Source organism: Bombina bombina, chromosome 3, assembly GCF_027579735.1.
Source record: "Bombina bombina isolate aBomBom1 chromosome 3, aBomBom1.pri, whole genome shotgun sequence".
In the NCBI taxonomy this organism is placed as follows: domain Eukaryota; kingdom Metazoa; phylum Chordata; class Amphibia; order Anura; family Bombinatoridae; genus Bombina; species Bombina bombina.
In genome coordinates, this window is record NC_069501.1 from 263,242,239 (window position 1) to 263,260,376 (window position 18,138).

Genomic DNA, 18,138 nt, shown 5'->3' on the forward strand with positions numbered 1-18,138 from the left:
GATAGTTTACCCAAAAAAGATAAGCGTGTGCGGGATGATACAGTGCAACAGGGCAATTGCTGAAAGGGACACTCAAGTCAAAATGAAACTTTCATAATTCAGATAGCGCACACAATTTTCAAAAACTTTGAAATTCACTTCCTTAATGGAATATACGTATATACATTTTACGGCTTACGGCTGTCACATGATTCAGTGGGAGGGAAAATAGAACTTACTTTAAAATGTATTAGAAAGAAATATACTATTCATTTGAAATTCAAACTATGTGCTTTTGCATTGTCTTTTTATTATGCATTTACTGATTATGCTATTCTTCTGTGTTTATTGGTCCTTAAAGTGATGGTAAATCCAAACGTTTAACAAACGCTTAGATTTACCATCACTTTAAGTTATATCATGTCTATAACTTGCCCATAGCCTGTTGGTTTTGCACAACACTTGTTTTATTTTAAACAGATGCTTTGTGATACCTATCAGACAGAATAGTTGCCAGTCGAGTGTGCACACTTTTACTATTGCCCTCATTTGCATCCCTCAAATTGATTTGTAACAATGTCTTTTTTGCCCTGCCCTTTTATGAGAGCATACCTTGAACGTTGCAATTATATGCTTGGGATACAATTTACAAGGTAGAAAATGTAAACAATTTCCATCCATATATTAAAAGGACATTAAACACTTTGAGTTGGTAATATAAAATGATAAATCTTATACATAAACAAAAGTCTGCAATATATTTTTATTATTTATTTTGTCCCCTTTTCCTGTAATTCCATTCTTAAATTGTGAGCTTTTCAGTTCCTGTTAGAAATTGAAGTGCAGAAAGCTGTTATATTTCATTGGCTGCACACTCGAGTGACCTATTTATAATTGTTTTTAATTGGCCACAACATAGAAGTTAACCTAAGTTACAACATGGCAGCTCCCATTGTTTTATAGATACTAAAAAGTTAAACTTTTTTGGCAATATTTAAACAGTTAATTAAACTTTAAAAAATACATCTACATGTTATTCTCAGACTAATCTTTTCTTTGAATGCATCATTCTATCTAGCACGTATTTAGTATTTAATGTCCCTTTAATGTTTGTAAATCCAGTTTTACCTCTATATTGCTATTATTTTTAATACATGCCTCCCTCTCCTGAGTGAACTGGTCCTTTAAATATAGGCTATTCACAAGCTATGTAAACCTAGCCAGCAGAAGATATTACACTCGCAGTGGATACAATTCTAACAAGTATTATTATTATCGGTTATTTGTAGAGCGCCAACAGATTCTGCAGCGCTAAGTAATTTTCAATTGTTCTTTCTAAGTATTGTATAAAGACAGAGATAAGAAAGGGAAGGATTTAAATAATAAGATAACAATGTCCGATGTCTCTGCAAGCTTAGCCTATTTTGAAGGGTTGTGGTTGCAAATCCAGCTATTTAATTTACAAAAAGAAGCATAAAGGAGCAATTTATCATACATTTTATACTCTGCAGCTGTAAAGTGATGGCAAACTCTAGCCTTTTTTGAAATGTTAGGATTTATCAGTGCTACAAATAAAGAGGACTTTCACTCATGAAGTATAAAAAAAACTTCATGCTGAAAGTACCTTTATTTACAGTGAGTTTATGCCGAGCTGAGCACCTCTAGACGCCCACCTATGGCAAAATGCTATTTTTTCAATGAGGTGACATTTTCACTTCTTAGCTAATAGCTGTGCGGGCCAATCGGCATTATGCTGTATGTCTAGCACGCTATTGTATAAGAGGACGTTATTGACAAAAAGGAGTTTTTCCGTGGGCGGCTGAAGGCACTCAGCATAAACTTGCTGCAAATAAAGGAACTTTCGGCATGACATTTTTTTATACTTCATGACTGAAAGTCCTTTTTATTTGTAGCACTGGTAAATCTAGGATTTACCATCACTTTTTTCAATTACAAAAACACACCTCATCACTGTTTAGTAGATTCTAAAAATGGAGCTTTGCATTACTTTACAGTATAGAAGACTAATCCTAAATGAAGCCACCAATCAGCAAGCGCTACACAGATGCTGAACCAAAAATGGGCCATGTCCTATGCTTACATTCTTGCTTTTTTCAAATAAAGATAGCAAGAGAACGAAGAATCATTGGTAATAGGAGTAAATTAGAAAGTTGCTTAAAATTGCATGCTCTATCTCAGTGTTTTTCAACCAGTGTGCCGTGGCACACTAGTGTGCCATGAGAGATCCTCAGGTGTGCCGCGGCAGACTGACAACAGTGTGACATATTTTTTAAATTTTGCTTGTTTTTTATTCCGGGCCGTTTTTTTATTTTGAATGTGAAGATGACTGAGGGTAACTGCGAAGCGACAGCTCACCTCCCCGACCCTTATTCACATTTGGAAGGAACCCCCACCCACCACAACACGTGCCTAGTGCCGGCTCTACACGCAGCCCCACGCAACACTTCAATTCCCCATACATGCTGGCGCAGCTTTGCTCCTCCTCCAGAACAGTTCCAGCCAGGTCACGTCACTCACGTTCCTTCTCAGCACAAGGAACATGACTGGAGGACTGGAGACTCACTGGAGAGGAAGAGGGAGGTGCTCCACAGATAACACTTTTCCCGGTGCATGGAGGGGGGCTTTTCCCAGTGCGGGGGTGTCCCTCTTTCAAATGTTGAAATATTGAGAGGTATGTGACAGGCTCATCAGGCATCATTTACAACCATGACATATTGACATCATTATGATTGTTTGTGAATGAATGTCAATATGTCATGTATAGTTTGTAGAAGAAGGCATGGCATGGAAGCACAGTACAGTGTGTGTGTGTGTGTATATATATATATATATATATATATATATATATATATATATATATATAAATCAATGTAAATATTTGCATAGGAAATTAGTACATCTAGGCAAGTATCCCCGCTTGCTTTTCCCCAGAAATTCTTAATATACAATGTTTCCAATGCACAAGATAATTGTGGGTAAGATATGCAAATTAGATATGCAAATTCACAGTTTTTTTGCTTCAAAAATACCGTTGACACAGTGATCCTTTTAACAGGATTATGACAGCAAACCAGAAATCACTCACTAGAGAAGCCTGTTTCGTTCTTTTTGGAACTCATCAGTAGGAGATAGATTTCTGGTTGCTGCATTGGTAAAGCTATTTTAATGGTTATGGGGGGAGATAAAAAACTGAAATTAAAATCCTCCATGTCTCAAAATTAAATCAATGTAAATATTTGCATAGGAAATTAGTACATCTAGGCAAGTATCCCTGCTTGCTTTTCCACAGAAAAGCAAAAAAAGCGGGATAAGCAAGCTGGGATACTTGCCTAGATGTACTAATTTCCTATGCAAATATTTACATTGATTTAATTTTGAGACATGGAGGATTTTAATTTCAGTTTTTTATCTCCCCCCATAATATTAATGAATTTATATATATATATATATATATATATATATATATATATATATATATATATATATATATATATATATATATATATATATATATTAGAAAAAACAAAATGCAGGCGGCTTGCGGCTTCTCCAAAAATAATCTCGATTTATTTCAGGTTAAATTCATGGGAACATGATCGAAAGGAAATATCACAAAACTTGCATAAACTTGGGAAATGCTGCTGCTGACATGTTTCGCCTCTCAAGGCGTAATCAAAGCTGCAGGTAAAAACCCAGCTTACCTATTTAAGGCCGCTGGGAAAACTCAATTGGTTAAAATTAAATTGACAAGTAATGCTAGAAAGGGTGTTTAACCCTATATTTACTTTAAACAAAAAGCCCTTTCATTTTGCAATTTGTAGGTTCTAAACCGCATATACAATAGTTAGTGCGTTTGCAACCCTGTGCATATATACATTCATTAGACTTTAGAACATAAATGAGACATGTTGAGATACAATTATTATTCTCTAGACAAAGGTAAAATATGAATTATAAGGTACATAATAGATGATGAGTTATCTAGTCTATGAGAAATGTTGTAGAATTGTCATTTTACCAGACATGGATACATCAGTGTATATAAACTGTACAGACCACAGATAGACAGCTTGCTTTTGTACATGTGCATACACTTAAATAGCAGTGCACAAAAATGAGCCCTAAGAAATCTTTGTGAAACTGCCAATTAAACCACACGGAACAAGCCGACACGGAACATGTGGTTTGTGTGAACGCCACTGAACTTAGCAGCTCTGCAAACTAACGCTCATGAAGGATCTCCTGTAAGATGGATTTGGGGATCCACAAAGGACTGCTTGCCATCTAATAGTCCTGGGACTGAGCAGGAAACAGGTCGTATGCCATTATAATTCTTGCCTGATAAATAGGCACATCTATATAAGAACTGGATATTGCTACCCGGTTGCAAGGGTAAAACTACAAGTCTCGAAATAACATCATTACTATGCATAACTACCATGCAGTCTCCTACTTTGCACTTATGCTTACCATCTCTATCATGAACTTTTCATCCTCATGCATTTAAGACTGCTTGCACGGGACTGTCTAGCAACTAACAGAAATATATGCTACTATCTGCCTGCTACTTATTCCTGCTGAGCTACGTTCCATGCCTACGCCTATACTGTTTGCTTCCTGCTTACTAACAGACGAATGTACATATTATGAGATACACTATTAACTACTTAGATCCCATCAATACACCTGCACGGCATTAAGCCTTATATAATAAGGTGCCGTACGCAGCAGGGTGTAGTAGTTTGATAAGTGTGTCTCACTAATATATCTCTCTATTTATTTGTATGCACATTATAAAAATATGCCTTATATGTACTGCCCATAGTTACACCATATTTCTTTGGGCGCAATGTCAGCATCTACTTAGATCCCATTCTTATACCTGCCCGGCAATTAACCCTATACTTGAAGGTGCCGTTCGCAGCAGGGTGTAGTAGTATGACAAAGGCTCCATGTGAAATATAGTTACTTCACTGTTCACACAATGAGATATCTCTGTCTGACATGATAATTGATAGCAAACTTAGCTATCTTCTGCAATATAGGTATACCTGTTGAAATCCCATGTCAGTATATGTACAAAGTTCAGGTATTCACGCTAACCCCTGACCGGTCAGGTTTGTATTATTACTTTGTGTTCATTTTTTCTGTTGTATGTACATTTTTTTTGGTCTATTGTATATAGACATATTGTATCTGTATTTTTGAAACAATATGTTTCGCTAAATAAATGCTAGAGATTGTCCTCTCTTGTGGCCACATAAGTTTATCCTTTTTTGGGATACCCCTCACTTTACTTTGATGAGCTAAATAAAAAACTTTTTGAAAAGAGTGCTGAATTCCCTGTCTTTTATCCTGATATACTTGGTTCAGGTTTTTTTTTCTCTGTCTTAAAACCCATATAATATATATATATATATATATATATATATATATATATATATATATATATATATATATATATATATATATAGGGAAAATATGCGTGAGGGTAGAAAAAAGTGGGGGAAAAGTATTGATAAATTTTAAACTATAAAATGAAGAGAGGTGCACTAATTGCACATGTGATCAAAATTGCTGCGGAAGAAGGAGATGCATGGGCCCCAATAATTATTTCCAGACATTTATTAAATCATATTCAGAATTGAGACCCAGAGGTACTCTGGTCTGAAGTTTAAATATCCAGTACATCTCCCTCTTTCTCGGCAATTGATCACGGTCACCTACTCTAGGAGGACAATACACTCTTTCTATAGCTTGCCATTTTAAGCTACTGATATCTTTGTTGTGGCAACGTCAAAAGTGTCTAACCAATGGTGTACTCACCTCATCTGCTTGAATGGTGGACAAGTGGTTAGGAATACGGACCTTTACTTCATTTGTAGTTAAACCTACATATTGTAGATGGCAAAGTGTGCAGGTAAGAAGGTAGACAACATAAGTTGAGGTACACTTCAAACAACTGTTGATGGGAAAAGTGTCACCCGTAACTTCTGATTTGAAAATATTTGACACCATGATGTACTCACATACCCGACACTTTTGTCTGCATTTAAAAAGACCTTTGTGAATCAACCAAGAGCTGGTGGGTTTGTTCAATTCAGGTAACAGTGAGGGTGACAATACATTTGCTAAAGTCTTAGCTCTCCTGTAGGAGCATCGTAAACCTGTTCTGACACAACCCTCCAATTTATCATCTGCTGAAAGAAATGTAAAATGTTTTTTTAACAATCTTGCATATTTGGGTATATTGTGAACTGAAATCAGTCACAAAAGTTACACCTTAGTAGTGAGTGTCAGAGCTGGTTTCTTTTGAACGTTCCTGAATTAAAGTGTTTCTATCAATGTTCTGTACCTGTTGTTTTGCTTTGAGAACAATCTGATTGGAAAAGCCTTGTTGTTTAAGTCTGTTGCTAAGTTCCAACGATTGTTCACAATAAGTATGGTCTAAAGTACAGTTTCTTTTAACCCTAACCAATTGTCCCTTCGCAACTGCGAAAGGGACATGCTGAGGGTGGCAACTGTTGGCATGCAACAGTGCATTGCCAACTGTGGGTTTTCAGTAAATCTTACTGATAATCTTTCCTTGTTCTGTTCCTTCTAAGGAAATGTCCAGGAAATCAATAGTATTATTGCATAACTCAAAGGTTAATTTGATACCAACATCACTACTGTTTAAAGGGTCAACAAATTCTGAGAAATCTGAGTCCCCGCCCATCCAAATGAGGAGAAGGTCGTCAATATAGCGTCCATAATACTGGATCATTTGCCTGAGTTTCTATCTCCATAGATGTGGGACAGCTCCCACCAACCCATAAAAAGGTTGGCATAGGAGGGGGCAAATTTAGCACCCATAGCTGTCCCACATCTCTGGAGATAGAACTCCCCCTCAAATTTAAAATAGTTATGGGTAAGCAGGAACCTCAGTACCCTCAGAATGTATTTTTGGAAGTCTGCACTGAAATCTGAATTGTTCTTAAGGAAGAATGACACTGCTTCTAGACCTTCTTTATGGAAATGGAAGAGTATAGCGCAACCACATCAATGGTTGCCCATCGAAATGAGCCAAAATTCCATTTTTTAGATTCAAGTGACTCAATAACATGTTTGGTGTCGCTAAGATAACTATGTAGTGACAATACAAATTGTTGAAGGATTTCATCCATCCATTGTGATACATGTTTGGTCAAAGAACCAATCCCGCTAACAATGGGGCGTCCCTTCACTTCAGTGAGTGATTTGTGTATCTTAGGAAGGTGGTGGAAGATGGGCACTACGGGGTGATCAACACATAAAAACTCGAAGGTATCAGAGTCGAAGTGCCCACCCTCCAACCCATCATCCAAGATACCCAAAAGTTCATGTTTATACACATGAGTGGGATCAGCAGGCAAAGGGGTATAATTCTCTGTATTCTTTAGTTGGCGAAAAGCTTCTTGTACATAATCATCTCAATTGAGAACCACAATAGAACCACCTTTATCTGCTGAGCGCACAACAATGTCTTCCCTAGTTCTAAGTTCATCAAGGGCCAGTTTCTGTTGTGTAGTTAAATTAGAATTGATCTTATTTTCAGCTGTTTTCAACGCTGATATGTCGCGTTCAACCCTCTTAAAGAAGGTTTCAAGTACTTGGCCTCTGATGTGTATAGGGTAGAAATCAGAGGGATTTTTAAAGCTACCACAAGAGTTAACATTATTGGGCTTGGTTTCACATCTACCCTCTCTCAATAAATGCTCTAGAGTGAGAGGACCACAAACATTACTAAATGTTTGTGTATGACTTGCATTACTCAATATTGGTGATACTACTGTTCTTGGGGTTTCAGTGTTAGTAGCTGACAAATCAGGTTCCTCATAATAAAATTTCTTTAAAGTGATGTTTCTTATCAATTTATTAACATCCAAAAGCGTTTTAAAAATATCAAAATTGCTTGTTGGAGAAAAGTTTAAACCAAAACTGAGTACAGATAACTGAGTTGGCGTTAGTATGTGTTTAGATAGATTCACAACATTGTCAGTTACTTGTATTTCTGTTGTCCACCGTTCCCTCTGTTGCCTCTCAACTGGTAACGGTCTTGACTCTGTTGTGCCCCTAGTCCTATCCCTGTTTTCTGAGGGGCGAGAAAAAAAACCTGAGGCAGGTTCAATTTATCTTCATTAGAAGCATATGTGCCCTGTGTCTGTGCACCCACTGTGCCAGTTACATAGATGTATTTTGAATTTACAGCAATGGAACCAGGATGAGAATCTTTGGGTCTAACCACTTGCACTTGGAGTGTGCCCTGTGAGTTATTAACTTGTGATTGAGTATGTGTGGTTGGTGCTTTTAGGATACCCTTATGGGGTTCCTCACCTCCTGAAGCCCCAGTGTCCTCTCCTGACTCAAATTCACTATCTGAATATGTGACGTTCTTTTGATTAGACTTAGCATTTTGTTGGTCTTTATTTTTGTTTTTATTGTTGTTAGATGTTTGGTTCTGATGCCTATTTCTAGATCTACTCCTATTGTGTCTAGAGTTACCCCTGTCAGAGCGTTTCCAGATATACACACTGTTATTAGTGTAATCGGATTGATCTCTAACAAATTTCGTATGTTTGGTCTCTAAAACAGTCTGTTTCACTTCAGCCACACCACTTTTAAGTATAGCATCAAATCTAGGAAAATTAATATCAGTTAGCTTATTATTCATTTCAGCTTGTAAGAGACCAATTTCTTCTCTAACATTATTTAACAAATGCAATTTGTAAGAGTTTAACAACATCATTAGACAAATAGAGCAATCACAGTATTGCTTCAGTAACCTATTAATATAAATGTGTCAAGGTGCTTAAACACATAAAAGTCCCAGGTTTGAACGGAGATATAACACTCCTGAGTTTACAGTCCAATATACGGTTCAAGAATGGGATCAAAACAGTGTGTGGTGTCACTCCATCACACCAATGTGTCAAAATTAACCAACAAAAACAACTTGCGTTTGTAATCTAAGGTATTAAACCAATTATAGGTACCTTAGAATCCTAGCTACTGCTCCGTGTAATTGCCTTGTGGGTAGCGGTAAATTGCTTCGCTCGTGTTATGGTCAAACAATATGACCCTAACTCACCAATCTCGGCGACCTCAAATCCGGTGCAGTTTTGCCGTCAGGGAAACAATGAACCTCCTGAAATGTGCTGTTGGTCAAAACCTCCGTCCGTGAGGAAGATGGTTACTTCGGCGTCCTACATATGCAGGGGGAGTGACACGCACCTTATGATCTCGGAAACCAATCCATCCAACTCGTCTGTGTGGCTCAACTTGTTAGGCTACAATGTATAATTTTGTAAAATTTTGGGATGGTGGTGTGCCGCAGGATTTTTTAATGTAAAAAAGTGTGCCACAGCAAAAAAAAGGTTGAAAATCACTGCTCTATCTGAATCATGAAAGTTTAATTTTGACTATTCCTTTAAAAACATTTTTCCTCAAAAGACTGATATCTTTAAACATGTCTACCTCTCGTTCTTCTGCTGGACAAATATTTTCATTTTAGAAATATATTCCATTATTCTTGTGTTTGAATGTAAAAAGAAATAAACTAAGTAAAAGGATGAATATAGTCCTATTATCACTTTATACTTAATGTCAATAAACACATCTTACCATTTCTTAAGGCTGTGACACACTGCAAGCGGAGCGGTGCGCAGCGTGTAGATGCAGCGGTGCACGCTCATTGTGTCCTGCCTGTTCATCTATGAGCACTCTGCTGCGTCAGGTCGCGTAGTTGAGCGCTCAGAAATGAAATAATTGAACTTCAGAAGCAATGCGACGCGGTGCGAAGCAGCTGCATCACCTCGCGTCGCATCGCTTGTAGTGTGTCACAGCCTTTACTCTTAAAATGCAAAAGGAAATTTCCTGGCCTGTTTATATGACATATATTTGTATTTCAGCAAATACACTTAAGGGGATACAAAACCCAAACATGTTCTTTTGTGATTCAGACAGAGCATACCTTTAAAAAAGTTGACAAATTACTTCTATTATCAAGTTTGCTTTGTTCCCTTGATATTCTTTGTTAAAGAGATTTACTTAGGTAGGCATCTGGAGCACTCCGTGGCAGGAAATAGTGCTATCATCTAGTGCTCCTGCAAATGGATAACATTCTTGCAAAACTGCTGCCATATAGTGCTCTAGATATAGCCAAGAAAAATTAATAATAGAAGTAAATTAGAAAGTTGTTTAAAATTGCATGCTCTATCTGACTCATGAAAGAAAATGTTTGGGTTTCATATCCCTTTAAGATCTGCAGTCCATTCAGTGATTTCTGAGAATACAATTTGCTGGATTTTTCTCTATAAAGCTCAAACAGGCTCGGAGCAATGTTCCTCTTCAAACAAGGGCTAGGAAGGAATAAATGCATTAGGAGGGTTTTTTTTTTGTAAAATAAATGTTCTTTGCATCTGTATTAGAGCAAAGTGTTATTTGAAGCTTTTAATGCAGCTTCATGTCATAGAAATCATTGGACTGGACATAAACATGTTTTTATCTAATCCATGCCCTTAAATTCACTTTGCAATCTTCATTTTGTGCAAAGATACAATAGGGCATCTAGTTTTATTGCCTGTGTTTTTGTTGGCATTTCCTTTCTCTCCATTGCAAGTACCATGCATAATCCTTCATATTATATTGAGGAAAGCCAGAAACAAACAGAATATGCTCTGTATCTAGCTAATGCCAGATGGAAGAAGAGAGAGGGAGGGCTCGGGAAATATGTCATAATAAGGTTGTCAAGGGAACACAAGTCTATTTATCTGTCTTTCCCCTGAGTGTTAAGCACCTGAACTGAGTTTTACCTGCAGCACATTCAGTAGGTATAGCTTCTAGCTGAATATTTTACTGGCTTTATATATATATATATATATATATATATATATATATATATATATATATATATATATATATATATATATATATATATATATGTATTTATATATAATGTTGAGACACTGAGAAAATTGTATAACAAAGTAAGAAATAGATCTTTTTGTTTACCATAAATAATTAATTGTGTTGAATTAGGGCAACTGCTTAATATGATTAAAAAAAAAATAAGAAATATATGAAAATATTATGTGAATTGTGCGCCTAATGAACTAAATATTCATAAAGGGCCGTTTTGTGTCAACAGGAAGCAGGAGCTGTCCAGCACTTCAGAAGTGACCATTCCGGATCGCCCTGTTTCACCACCTGCCACTGCACCACCAAACATGAAGGTAATTCATTGTATTAATTTGATATTTATTCTTAAATTAAATTGCCATAATTCATTTTAGAAAGATTATTTTCTTGAAAGCAATAAAACTATAGGCCTTATGCAGTTACCACTGGAGAGAGGACCTTTAAATATAAGAGTGATGTTTATAAAGAGTGCATTCAATCCATGTGCCCTATAATTATTATGAGATTATTAATTTATGTTAAGAATGTCAAGTAGTTGGTTATTGGTGATGATAACAGGAGATCCAATAGATATTAAAACTAAATGTCTTATTTATCTTGTAATTTTGTTTAGTTAATTGATCTGTGTGTGGAATTTGGGTACCCTGTTATATATGCTATGTAGGATAATAAAGGAAGTTGCCATGTTAATCCTATGTGAATATAACGTGAATTATGTGCTGTTCCGTGCTGTGTGTTTGTATGTAATGGTTGGTATTTATCTCAAAGAGGAAACTCTTCCCTAATGTTGTTGTCCTTAAGCAAATAAGTCTTTGGTGAACAGTTTTTGTGTGTGTGTAATATATATATTATATATATATATATATATATATATATATATATATATATATATATACATCTTTGTATACATTACATTTATTGCAATTATTTTTCTACATTTACAATGTGGTACTGTCGGTATCTTGTTTATTCAGGGAACAATCTGATAGCAAGAGGTCTATCAAATGGCATGAATTACTGATTCTCCTGATTATTTAAATATTCATAAAATATGCCAGATTTTGTTCAGGTCGGGTGTAATACCAGTATGTTTTTAAAGGCCACTAAAGGGATGTCATACAATAGTTGTTTCATATTTAATCTTTTTTTTACAGTGGTCCCTTTTACCTGCTTTTAAAACTGCCATCTATACTAAAAATTTTAACACAGCAGAATTAGTTGTAGAAAAGCTATGTATACAAGAGGCATAAGCAGAATACCACCTCCCAGTGTGTCTGAATGAGAGAGAGAAGCCCATTTGAAACAGTATTCCTGCACCAGCTTTGAATGTAATGAACTGCTTTCAGCTGCTTAAAGGGACGCTGAACCCAAATTTTTTCTTTCGTGATTCAGATAGAGCATGCAATTTTAAGCGAATTTCTAATTTACTCCTATTATCAATTTTTCTTAATTCTCTTGCTATCTTTATTTGAAAAAAAAGGCATCTAAGCTTTTTTCTTGGTTCAGAACTCTGGACAGCACTTTTTTTTATTGGTGGATGAATTTATCCACCAATCAGCAAGGACAACCCAGGTTGTTCACCAAAAATGGGCTGTTCACATTCTTGCATTTCAAATAAAGATACCAAGAGAATAAAGATAATTTGATAATAGAAGTAAATTAGAAAGTTGCTTAAAATTTCATGCTCTATCTGAATCACAAAAGAAAAAAATTTGGGTTCAGTGTCCCTTTAAGGGGACCTTATACGCTAAGATTTTCTCCCCTTGTATTCCCAATGGTCCATTTTACTTGCTAGATTGTATTTAAATATTTGCTCACAACCTCTTGTTTTTTAAAATAGCTACCTTTTTGCCTGTTCTATCCCTACCTACACTGAAAATATAAGTAACAAATGTTTTCTCTGTAGAAAACTATAAACTTTTGTAAAGAGAAGACAATATCATTGATTAATCTCCCAGTGGGAGTATGAGGGAGAGAGAGATTTTGTATGTGAAATAGCTGCTTGTGCTTATTCAACCCCTCAGCCATAATTATCATTTCAATACCTAACATAAATAACACTAGCAGATCTGCTTTACTTACAGGCTTAGCCCATTGTTATGGGCATGCCCTGTAGATGGTTGTAATGAGCAAAAAACAGCTATTTTAAACACAAACATGAAGGAACAATTTCTCTTACATTTAATACTCTGAAATAGGTATAGTAAGTTATTTGGGCGACATTAAGGTGAAACAAATGTTATAGTATCCCTTTAACTGAGAATATTGAATATATTGGGTGTATTCTCTGAGATTCTGAATTCTGGCTATCCAACATACTGTGCAATGATTGCTTTATCAGTGCAGGAGCCCAATTATATCTGCCCCTAACTGGCCAAAGGAAAGTAGAAAAGATAAACAGCATTCAAGAGGCTTTTGAAGGAGTAAATCCCTGGATTGAAACATCATTTTAAAATGTTAATTTTGTATGATCATTTCTGAGGCATTTATTTAAAAAATGACTTAAATATCCCTCTAAGACATAAACAAGAATATCTTCACTAGCAAAACATAGGATATACATTATTTTACTAGAAGCTGCATATTGTTCTTATGCTAGAATCCTCAATCCTTATAAAAGATGATCATGTAATGTTGTCATCGCTGCGCTACTTACCCGCTTTGCTGCGCTGACATCATCAGAACAAGGCTCCCATAAGAGCCTATAAAAGCGCTCTCGTGAGCACAATACTTAGTGTGCGCTGGCATTACACAGTGGAGCTCAAATATCGCTTCATGAAAGCGATATATAGTGCTCCACTTGTAACCTGGCCCTTTTTGTACAAGGACATTTGCATGAGTGACATAATTCATGAAACCCTCAACTCCAGTCTATTTAAAGGAACCTGAAACACAATTTTTTTTTTATTTCATGATTTAGATAGACCACACAATTTCAAACAATTTTCTAATTTACTTATTTTGTCAAATTTGCTTCATTTTTTTAGTATCCTTTGTTTCAGAAGCAGCAATGCATTACTCAGAGCTAGCTGAATACATCTGGTGAGCCAATAGCAAGAGGCATATATGTGCAGCCACCAATCAACAGCTCTCCCAGTACTGCATTGCTGCCCCTGATCCTACATAGGTATGCTTTTTAATAAAGGATACCAAGAGAAAGAAGCACATTAACTAATAGAAGTACATTGGAAAGTTGTTTAAACTGGTATCTTCTATCTGAATAATGAGAAAAAAAAATTGGATTTCATGTCCCTTTATCAGTTTTGTGTACCTATGTTGACATGTTTTATTAAAACACAAAGAAAAACTAACACAACTATTGTGTCAATTTACAAAAAGGAACAAGTCTGTTTATAGGTATAACATTTAGGGCAAAAAATGTCTAGTTAGTTTTAACATATCAGCAAAGAATAAACCATTTAAAAAAAAATGACATCTTGTTTGCTGCAATTGCTTTTCAATAGCCAAACTCTACCCACATCATGCTTTATTTAGAGAAATCCAAGACTGCTGAGAAATCAAACCTAGCTACAGTCATTGTTTTAGTATACATTACATTGTTTTGAAGTTGTTATCTGATTAAACCTATTATGAAAATACATGTAGCAGGGTTAGCCTTGATACGTCTGCAGTGTGCATTTCCAGTTCTGGGGGCAAAATAAATAATAAAAATATGTTGCAAAGTTGTTTTATGAAGCATAACTTAAAATGTTATATTAAAATCTCAGTGGAGTGTAAATCTAGTGAGGCTCTACTGAGAACCGGCGTAAAGCTAACCAAAGAACCACTGGTGTCCTATGCATGTGCATGCTTTCAATATTTAAAGATTTGTTTTTTTCTAAAGAACCTAATAGCTGGGTGTTATTCTCTCTGGCAATTATATTTAAATATTGATGCATCTTTACAGGAGGGACAAGGTTTTTGTAATACAATTATTCAGCAGAACAATAAATGCCAACAGGCCATCACGGTTGTTTTTTTGTGGCTCACTTTAGTACTTTGAATAAAATAATAAGCATGTGTATTTGCAGTCTTATATATAGTTAAATAAAATAATTAATAGTTAATAATTTCCTATGTAATGTATAAAGGGACAGTAAAAGGAAAAATGTAACAGAATTCTGCGCTATGTGCAATATGATGTAATATGATGATAGCCTTATGATTTATTTTTTAAATGCATTATATGTCCCCCAAAAGTGTACTTACCTCTTCCGTAAAGCTGTTCTCTTCAACCCGGCTGCTTTTTCAAACAGCGCGTCACGGGTTCGCAAGCCTGATTGCGCCATTGACCTACATATATAGCGCACACCCGCACTAAGTGAAGCTGTTTTACTTAGTCCAGGAGGGAGCACTCTACATGTAAATCAATGGCGCAATCAGACTCGCTGTGATTAGACAGTGAACCCGTGACATGTTGTTTGAAATAGCAGCCAGGTTGAAGAGGACGGCTTCACAGCAGAGATAAGTATAGTTTTGAGTGACATATTATGCCTTTAAAAAAATTAAGATAAATCATAAGACTATCGTCATGTTACATAATTTTGTACATAGTGCAGAAATATGTAACATTTTTCCCAACATTTACTGGCCCTTTAACTAAAAATGTGACTATAATCCTACCTTTAGCATAATGTAATGTGACCCAAGGCCTCTCCTGCTATTAATGACTGGCATTCCGCATAAATAGGTTAGGTCACCCTGCCTTAAATAAATGAGAAAAAGAAAATACACGTGACATTAATCTTGGTGCTTTGAATAGATTCCTAAAGTTCAAATTTGGGATTCTTTCCTAATCCTCCATATGTCAACTAATAGCACTGCTGATACTGTTATTAACATTGTACAATAACATAATTATTATAGCAACTAACCTATCATTAACATTGCTCTGCTGTTGAATCACACAAAAAAATTATATTATGTAATGCAATCTGCACATTGTTTCTTAGGAGAGTGATATTAACTGTAATAGCATTTTTACATCGTAGTTTATGTTTAACAAGCCCTGTCTTTTTTATGTTCTTATATGTTTTCTTTTTTTAATGATCCAATTTAAAGTGAATTTTGAATATTTTAATGAGATGTATTATTTCTCATTGAACCTTAGTTAAATGTATATTTATTGTGAAAAATGCCCCCAAACATTTCAAAATCTGTGTAATTCCCATGAATCTTTCTTATGCAGAGTCTACATTAAAGTTATGTTCTTACTGGGTTTAATAGTGTAAAACTAAATTCATAATAGATAACCATAAATGTAATTTGTTACAGATCGTTTTATTTATGACGTGCATTCATTTTGTTACGAATGCACATTCCTTAGCAAAACACGGATATTTGTCTTGTTTCCACAAAATTAATATCTAAATGAATGCGGCATGAAAATGAAAACAAATTAATAATGACAAAATTGTCAGTATTCATTTGTTTTCTTTAAATAGTTAAAATACTTAGCTTTAGCTGGAGAGCCGCGCTATTTAAGTTTCCTTCACATGTCCCCCATATGCGCTAATAGGAGGCTTAATGCGGTGGCTCCCAGGGCCTGCACTGAAGGTGCTTTAGTGCAAAAGCCCTTGGAACAGCCACGCTAGGCCTCCTATTAGTGCGCGCTCTGCGCTCTGTGAAGAAGGATCGCGATTAGCACAGCTCTCCAGCTAAAGGTAAGTATTTTATTCTACATGTCAACTTTTTCACCTTTAGCAAAGTAACATTTATAATTCACACAAATGGTCTATATTCATTTTAAAATGAGACGAATACCGAATTGCACGGGAAACGAATATTCAAAGAACAAAAGCTCTTTGATGACATGCCTAGGTGTTGACATGAAACTTGTAAGATGACAGTTTGTCTTAGGCCGCGTTCGGCCAGAGCCTTCAGTGAGCCCAGCACTCGCTTGTAGCGTTCAAGGAAGGCTTCCAAGTGAGGCGCTTGGTGTTTGGTGAACACTGGGATGAAGTCCGTCCCAGCATTTCCAGAGTGCTGGTAACACTGGGACTTTGCCGAGCCGGCATCCGCACTTCTCAACTCGCTATGACGCAGCTCAGGAGCGTTTTCCTGACCCCCCTAAACAGTGATGTCTTCCGAGCGTGGCCATAGTGATGCTAGGAGTGTAGAGCTGTTATCCTCATTGATTTACAGCTATTCTATTTTCCATTCTGTTGTTTTTCACTTTTTTGTGTTCTGGAATCTATAACCCCCTACCCATGAAGAATCTCCATAGCCCATTTACGGCTAGATTTAGAGTTTGGCGTTAGCCGTGAAAACCAGCGTTAGAGGCTCCTAACGCTGGTTTTAGGCTACCGCCGGTATTTGGAGTCAGTGATTAAAGGGTCTAACGCTCACTTTTAAGCCGCGACTTTTCCATACCGCAGATCCCCTTACGTCAATTGCGTATCCTATCTTTTCAATGGGATCTTTCTAACGCCGGTATTTAGAGTCGTTTCTGAAGTGAGCGTTAGAGCTCTAACGACAAAACTCCAGCCGCCTGAAAATAGCAGGAGTTAAGAGCTTTCTGGGCTAACGCCGGTTCATAAAGCTCTTAACTACTGTACCCTAAAGTACACTAACACCCATAAACTACCTATGTACCCCTAAACCGAGGTCCCCCCACATCGCCGCCACTCGATTAAAATTTTTAACCCCTAATCTGCCGACCGCCACCTACGTTATACTTATGTACCCCTAATCTGCTGCCCCTAACCCCGCCGACCCCTGTATTATATTTATTAACCCCTAACCTGCCCCCCACAACGTCGCCGCCAGCTACCTACAATAATTAACCCCTAATCTGCCGACCGCAAAGCGCCGCCACCTACGTTATCCTTATGTACCCCTAATCTGCTGCCCCTAACACCGCCGACCCCTATATTATATTTATTAACCCCTAATCTGCCCCCCTCAACGTCGCCGACACCTGCCTACACTTATTAACCCCTAATCTGCCGAGCGGACCTGAGCGCTACTATAATAAAGTTATTAACCCCTAATCCGCCTCACTAACCCTATCATAAATAGTATTAACCCCTAATCTGCCCTCCCTAACATCGCCGACACCTACCTTCAATTATTAACCCCTAATCTGACGACCGGAGCTCACCACTACTATAATAAATGGATTAACCCCTAAAGCTAAGTCTAACCCTAACACTAACACCCCCTAACTTAAATATAATTTAAATCTAACGAAATTAATTA

At 36.5% G+C, this 18,138-nt stretch overlaps 1 protein-coding gene across 3 annotated transcripts in view; it reads left to right on the forward strand.

Moving 5' to 3' along the window:
- The window catches only part of RAP1GAP2 (RAP1 GTPase activating protein 2), a 695,842-nt gene that overhangs the window by 188,703 nt on the left and 489,001 nt on the right, over window positions 1-18,138 (forward strand). For all 3 annotated transcript variants that reach the window (XM_053706286.1, XM_053706284.1, XM_053706285.1), the window contains exon 2: window positions 11,168-11,252. In XM_053706286.1, coding sequence (XP_053562261.1) covers window positions 11,168-11,252 — 85 coding nt within the window. The remainder of the gene's footprint in view (window positions 1-11,167; window positions 11,253-18,138) is intronic.